Below are 7,611 nucleotides of genomic sequence, written 5' to 3' on the forward strand. Positions count from 1 at the left end.
AGCCACAAGCCAGGCTGATGGCTGCCAGTATAGCGGTGGTGGTGAGAGCCTCTCCTGTCTCCTCAGCAGCGCTAAGGATTTCCAACTGCAGTTTAGGCCTGCTCCCCACTGGCAAGTGGACATCCCCCAATGGCTGCCAGGCTGCCAGAGGGATGTCTAATTGCCATCTTAGGCCCAATCCCCCAGGGAGCGGGCCTAAGCCAGCAGGTGGTCATCCCCTAGGGGTCCCAGACTGTGAGAGGGCACAGGCTGGGCTAAGGGACCCCCTCTCCCTCCTGAGTGCACAAATTTTTGTGCACCGGGCCTCTAGTCTTATATAATTCTGTATTATCAGAGTAGAAACTAATGAGAATGCATTGATTTTTAAATTTTTAAAGTGATATAATAGAAATAGGCAAAGGAGCACAGGGAACCCTGGGTTCTGGAAATGTGCGTATGCCTCTGATTGGTGGTTACATGGATCTGTGAGGGCACAACTGCATTGAGCTGCTGCTTGAGCTTTGTGTGCTTCAGGTAGTTTACATCCATTAAACACCATCGTTAGTCCTGCCACAGGGCTAAAACTGAAGGCTCTGAAGGCGGATATTAGAGTTGAAGAGTTACCTGCACCAACACAAAGAACCTTTTCTTCCATCTCTTCCAGACATTCTTGCCGATGGCCCATAAATACCTAAGGGAATGGGAGAAGACACAGTTGCATTAATGCTTGTGTGTGAGTGCATTGTTCAAGTTGTCCTTAAACCAGCGGTCGCCAACCTTTCGGACCTCATGGGCCACTAACACACTTGACCGTGAGGCTTGGTGCTCATAACCAAGGACATGCACACGGCCCAGAAAGAGAAAGCAGATTCGAGCTGAGCGAGAAACAGCAGCCAAGTCACTTCCCATCCTCAGACTGACGGGCCCCAGGAGGCACCCTGAGAAAGTTACATTGTGACTTAATTTGTGCACACGCTAAAGTCTTTTAGGTCGGGGAAACTCCTAAGAGGTGTGGTGCAAAGAGAAAAAAATTTGTGCTAAATCTCACAACTACCAATTCTTTCACCTCTTAGCAAGTTTCATTCAGGAAAACCTTCCCTCAGGTTCTTTTTTTTCTTCTTTTTTTTTCTGCCAAAGGCAGGTGTATGCATTACAGGGAAGAAGTTGGAAGAAGTTTCAAGTCGACAGAGAAAGTCCTCCCTGTACTCCTCCCCTTTCTCCAAATTCTCTTCTGTTGGTGGAAATTCATCTTTATACAGAAACATGAACTAAAAAGGACCACAGAGGCAAGGTCAAAGCCACCGGGAGATTTTAAGACCCGTGTTGCTAGTTCACTCAGGAATTACCCCAAGGGCCTGCGGATTGTTACACGTTGAACTGGCGCTGATCCAGGAAGGGAGGCTGGTGGTTTTCAGACTCTGCTAGGCCAGGTGAGGAGAGAGCTGGTCAAACCCCAACACTTCCAAACGCCCCAGCCCAGGACTGGCTTCACCTGCTGGCAGAACCAACCGGACAACTTCCAAACCCTCACATCACCAAGAACCAGACAGCATTTCCGCGTGGAGCAGAGAGAACAATGCACCTAATTACAACTGAGGCTGATTGACAAGTTTCAGGGGCCCTGGGAGTGGCTGGGGGCCCAAATCTACTCAGACCTTCAAGCCAGAACCTGGGAGTCTCCTGGCGCCGCTGTTCTCTCTTCCTTGCTCCTCGGTTGCCAAGTGCAGCTGATTCACCTGCTGCAAAGTTCCTCCTCTGCTCAGCCCTCCCTTCCCACCTCCAACACGTCAGCCCGGGCCACAGGTCCGCGCCCAGGGACAGTGCAGGGGACAGTGATTTTCTCCTCCTGGGCCTGGGATAGGGCCACTGTCTGCAGTGCTCTCACGCCTCCCCCGCTGAAACTCCAGTGGGTCTCCCCATTTTCATGACGGGAGCCCCAAACTCTGGCCGCTCACATTCCATCATGACTTATCCCATATCTGCCCACCATTTATCCTATGATTCACTTGAAAGTTTAAGTTCACTTATTTAACATGAATACATTTATTTTGAAAGAAAACTTTACATTGTAGCCTTGATACATTATGCGGCACACATTAAAATGCATGAGGACCGGCTTAACTAATACATGCGTGTCTGTGCATCAGGAAGCGATCCTGTGTGCCCTTAGTGGTGTGAATACCCTCGGGGAAGCCTTCGCCTCTGGAGACAACATGCAGCATCCTGACCGGCCTGGTAGCGCTTCCTATTCTGGCCTCAGTGAACTCTCCAGGCTCAGTTGGTGCCTCGTATTGTCTGTAATTCCTGGCCGCGTGGCTTCACACCTCCATCTGTGACTTTGCACAGTTACGCTGCCTGTGTGCCTTCTCCCCGCTCCTGAGGTCAGAACTCACATCTTCCTGGTCTCCATTCTTATTGATGTCACCGCCTCCTGGGCCGCATAAGTCAATTCTGTGATGGTAGCAGGCATGTACTAGTACAGAACTGGCTTTTATACTCACACCCGCTGGACTGTGAGCTCCTGGAGGGAAGGAACCTGGTCCTTTCTTTCTAAGTTTCTGGCACAGAAACCTCTCCTTTTCAATTTCTTAGTGCAGTTCCTGACAGACCTGCCCCTTGAACTGTGTGGGTCTACCAATACACAGATTTTTTTTCCCCCAGTAAATACTGTCTGTCTGTCGTATCTGAGGGTTTCACATTTGCAGATTCAATCAACAGTGGATCAAAAACAGAATTTTGCATTTCCAACTGCGGTTTCCCACCCTCGGATTCTGGCGAACTTCAACCCTAGATGAATCTGCGGATGGGAAGGGCCTGTGCGGGGGTTCGGTGTCTAACTGCAGAACAGTTGAGGGGTCACTGCGTATGGCAGGTGGTCAGTAAGTATTTGCAATATTTTAATTGGTTTTGAATGCCATGTTCTTGGGAAACCAGAGCAGGCTTTCTAATGATTTCTGATGACATTTAAAAATATCCCATAGAGACGTGTAATGCATCACCAAGTCTTTCGAGTTCTCCTTCCAAAGTATATCCCGCCTATTTCTACCACCACTGCTACTCCCCAACTATGTCACCTCCACCTGGGCCATGGCAATAGGCTCCTCCCTGGTCTCCCCTCTTTCGCTCTTGTCCCAAACTCCATTCACTTCACAGCAGTGACATTTTAACTCGGGAAATTGTATCAGTAACACACTCATCCTAAATAAGGATGGAAAACTAGAGAGGGTTTTAGGCAGGGGAGTGACAAGGTTATATTTCTACTTAAGATGATCCCAGTGGCCATTGATGCGAGGGGCAAGAGAAGCAGGGAGCCAGCGAGGAGAGGGGGACAGTGTGCAGATGAGAGGGGGTGGGCCGGACGTAGGCTGAAGCTGTGGGGACGGTTGGATGGCTGTTCGTCACCCTGCAGCCAACTGGGTCAGCTCTGTTATTATGTGGAGCACACTGCTGTCCTGGACAGAGCTCTCAGCCTTCTTGAGGTAATAGCTATATATATAAAAGCCTAATATGCAAATTGTCCCTGTGGGAGTTTGACCAGGAGACTGATCACTCACTATGATGTGTGCTGACCACCAGGGGTCAGCAGTAGGCAGCTGGCAGCTGGTGAAGGGAGGCCCTGCTGACCACCAGGGGTCAGTGTGGAACGAAGGAAGTCCCCAGTAGGCAGCTGGCAGCTGGTGAAGGGAGGCCCCAGTCAGCAGCTGGAAGGCCCCGATCGGCCCTGATCGCTGGCCAGGCCTAGGGACCCTACCCATGCACGAATTCCATGCACTGGGCCTCTCGTATTATCATAGTCATGCAGAAATGGAGGCTGGGCCATGGACAGGGACAGAGAGGGTTATTGTCTGTGCTGGTGAGGAGCCTTCCAGCGCTAGTTCTGCCAGTTCCCTGAGATGCTGGGCAAGCTGCTTAACCTCCCGGTGTTCTCCACACAGGGCCAGGGTTGTGCTGTATGGGGGCACATTAAGCAGGTGATGCTTGAGAAGTATAAGCATGAGGCATGGCAGGAAGTAGATGCCCAATAAAAGCTGCCTTATGATAAAACCAGAGGCCTGGTGCACTGGGGGGTCCCTCAGCCTGGCCCGAGCCCTTTCACAGTCCGGGACCCCTCGGGGGATGTCTGGCAGGCAGACATCCCTGAAGGGGTCCTTAGCACTGCTGTGGAGGCAGAAGAGGCTCCAGCCACTGCCACTGCACTTACCAGCCATGAGCCTGGCTTCTGGCTGAGCAGCGCCCCCCTGTGGGAACACTGTTTTGCATTGAGCGTCTGCCCCCTGGTGGTCAGTGTGCATCATAGCAACCGATCATTCTGCTGTTGGTCAATTTGCATATTAGAGCTTTATTATATAGGATATCTCCCTGTACAAAGGAAAGCATAGCATTACTTGTAGTAAACAATAGCTAGATGTGTGAAAGGAGAGCTCCTTGGGCATATGTACATAGATGAAATAAAAGATCAAATAAAGTGCATGAAGAATTTTATATTTTTAGTAACAACTGCCAGGTTGAAACAGTCTCATAATTTCTGAAATTATACTGGCAGCTACTACTCATTTTTTCTTCCCCCCTTAACTTAAATCCACATAAAGAGATTAGAAATGATGAACGCTGCTGCTACATCTAAAGCGTTTATACTTTTAGTTGATGAGAATGGAAGTAGGAAAATGAGTTCTCTGGTTCCCATAGAATGTAACTCACATGGAATCACTAACTTTTCTTCAGAATAAAACCCTAGGCACTGCTGAGAGAAATTGTGCTTGCCTTCTGTATTATGCCAAGCACTTTGCAGGAATTCATTGCACCAACACAGAGGGGTTAAGAGCTTGACTGTGGAGCCAGGCTGCCTAGGTTTGAGTGTGACTTTGGGCAAGTCACTAGACTTATCTCTGCCTTAGTTTTCTCACCTGTACAATGGGGATAATAACAGCGGTACCTACTTCAAAGGCTGCCATGAGGATTAAAGTAGCTAGTGAGAGATAAAGTACTTAGAACAATAACTGGCACAACACAAACACTTATTATTTGCTATTAATCCTACTTTTCAGTTTAGGAAACTGACGTTCAGAAAGTTCAAGCACCTTCCCTAGGGCCCCAGCGGTGAATGGCAGCAGCAGAATTTAATCTAGAACCGGAACAGCCTGGTTCTAGGGCACCCTCTTCCCTACCATCTCCTCCTGGTCTAGAGGACAAGCTTGGTTTCTTTCTTGAAATAAGACCAGGAATAGTTATTTCAGCTGGAGAGAGAGAGAGAGAGAGAGAGAGAGAGAGAGAAAGAGAGAGAGACAGAGAGAGAGAGAGAGGACTTCTGGTGAATGGCTCTGGGTGGGCGAGCCGAGTGGGTCAGAGAAGATGCGGCAGCCCTCCTGTGGAAAGTGGCGGGTGATCTGTGTGGAGGGGGCTTCCCCTCGGAGGTTTTCCTCAGAATCCATCGCTAAGGTGGCACCTGCCTGAAGGTGTCAAAACGGAGAAAACTGAGGGCTGCAACGTCCTGCTTCTGGCTGGTGGGCTCCTGCACTGTGCTCTCTCAGGGTGAGGCGTGCTCATAAACAGAAGGGGAAGCGCCTGGGGCAGATGAAGCCTGTCATTGCAGACGCACAGGTGCCCCTGGCCCTCACCCTACGGACAGCTGTCTGTGTGGGCATTGGTGGCCCCCGACTCTCTCTCCAGGCCACATGGATATGTGGAAAGCTGGGTTTATGAACAGATAAACCAGCACTGTGGTGCAGTGAGCCAAAGTCTGGCCTGGTGGATATATCTCAGACTCAGAGTGGGAACACCTAGGTGAGAGTCCTGGGCCTGTCGTGAGCTGTCCCTTGGCTTAGCTACCTGTGCCTCAGTTTCCTCGGCCATAAGTGGGGATAGCATAGCACTTAATCCATCAGTTGCTGTGAGGGCTGGTGGAGGTGATGCATGTGAAGTGTTGAGCACAGTAACTGGCACGCAGTAGGAACTTGATAATGTTAGGCATTGCTGTTGCGTCTTGTTATTCTTGCTGCTACTAGTAGTGGTGGTAGTAGTAGTAGAAAGAGTAGTCCTAGTAGAAAGAGTCTGTAACTACCAACTTTTCAAAGGATTCACCTTTGGCTTCTTTATTTCAATCGATGTCCTGCTCTCAGGCACCTATCTGTTGGGAGACAGGGTGAGGTGCACATGTCTGGGTGTGGGTCTCCAGGTCACATTTTGCATCAGGATTCTAATGCATCCTGTCCTGTAGCATTTCGGTAAGTCCCATGCCAGTGGGCCACTGACATCCCTGCCACGCCTTGCGGCATTTTAATTCTATGAGAAGCCAGAGTGGACTATAAAGGACTAACAAGAGACCAGGAAGCCCGGCCAGTGTGGCTCAGTGATAGAGCATCAACCCAGGAACCAAGAGGTCACCAGTTTGATTCCTGGTCTGGGCACATGCCCAAGTTGCAGGCTCAATCTCCATTAGAGAGTGTGCAGGAGGCAGTGATTGATGTTTCTCTCTTACAGATGTTTCTACCTCTCTCTCCCTCTCCCTTCCTCTCTCCCTAAAAATCAATAAAAACATCTTTTAAAAAAAGAGACATGAGGAACGTGCACTTGGGTTCAACTGAAGTCCCAGGAATCCCAGTCAAATGCATGGAAGACTCCCTGGCCTCAGGGTCCCCTGCCCTGGACTACTCGGCAGGGCAGCACCTGGGTGTATAAAAAAGTGGGACAGTGTCCTTCACATGGTGTTTGTGACTGTGAGCGAAGTAGGACCTCAGCTGTTTATTAAGCACCTACTGTGCTTAGCACTAGCGTGCACATGACGGGCACTCAATAGGTATCCATGGGGAAAATGTTTTATTGTGTATCTTCGGTTAGGGTGCCTGGGGATGGGCAGCCAGTGCTAGGAGAAGAGCACATGGCCCCCTCACGTAGCCCATGAGTACCTCACAAAGGAGCCAGAGTGACTGACAAGCCCAGAAATGGGGGTTGGTGCTGCATTGGTCCAGTAGAGGGAGGCCCTTGTTTTCTCTGGGAAAAATCTTCCCCCCCAGAAATTCTTTATGATGATTTTTTTCTAAGAAGAGCAGTCACAGTGAGACAAAAACCATGATTCCTACCGGGAGGCCTCCCCACCTCCCGGGGGAGTGGGAGAGAACAAGGCGGGGAGGCGCTGAGACTCCAGTGGCTCAGTCTTGTAGCAGCCTAGCAGGACCCATGGCTGAGGAAAGGCGCGAAGCATGGGTGAATGCAAACAGCACCAATGATAACCACCACCACCAACTCCGCTGTAGCTGTAGCTCTCACCTTGCAGCAAAATGCTTGACATTTATTAACTCATTTAATCCTCACAATAACCCTCCGGGCCAGCACTAGCATTACCTCCATTTCATGCTGAGCAAAACGAGGTCCAGAGAGGTAAGCAACTTGCCCATAAGTGGTAGTGCTAAAGATTACAGTCTAGGGGCAATTGACTGAATTGGCATTTCTATATCTACACTAATAAAAGAGAAACATGTTAATTGGCATACGACCGCTACACTTCCCATTGGCTAATCAGCGAGATATGCAAATTAACTGCCAGCCAAGATGGCGGCCGGCAGCCAGGCATCTTAAACTGAACATGAGGCTTGCTTGCTTCAGTGACGGAGGACTCCAACGTTCCCCGCCTGCTGC

At 49.9% G+C, this 7,611-nt stretch overlaps 1 protein-coding gene across 1 annotated transcript in view; it reads right to left on the reverse strand.

Annotated features, from left to right (window-relative positions):
• The window catches only part of CADPS (Ca2+ dependent secretion activator), a 346,095-nt gene that overhangs the window by 162,455 nt on the left and 176,029 nt on the right, over positions 1-7,611 (reverse strand). Inside the window, exon 8 of the mRNA XM_006779138.2 lies at positions 604-670. Within this exon, the coding sequence (XP_006779201.1) occupies positions 604-670 (67 nt within the window). The remainder of the gene's footprint in view (positions 1-603; positions 671-7,611) is intronic.

Source organism: Myotis davidii, unplaced genomic scaffold, assembly GCF_000327345.1.
Source record: "Myotis davidii unplaced genomic scaffold, ASM32734v1 scaffold189, whole genome shotgun sequence".
NCBI lineage: Eukaryota > Metazoa > Chordata > Mammalia > Chiroptera > Vespertilionidae > Myotis > Myotis davidii.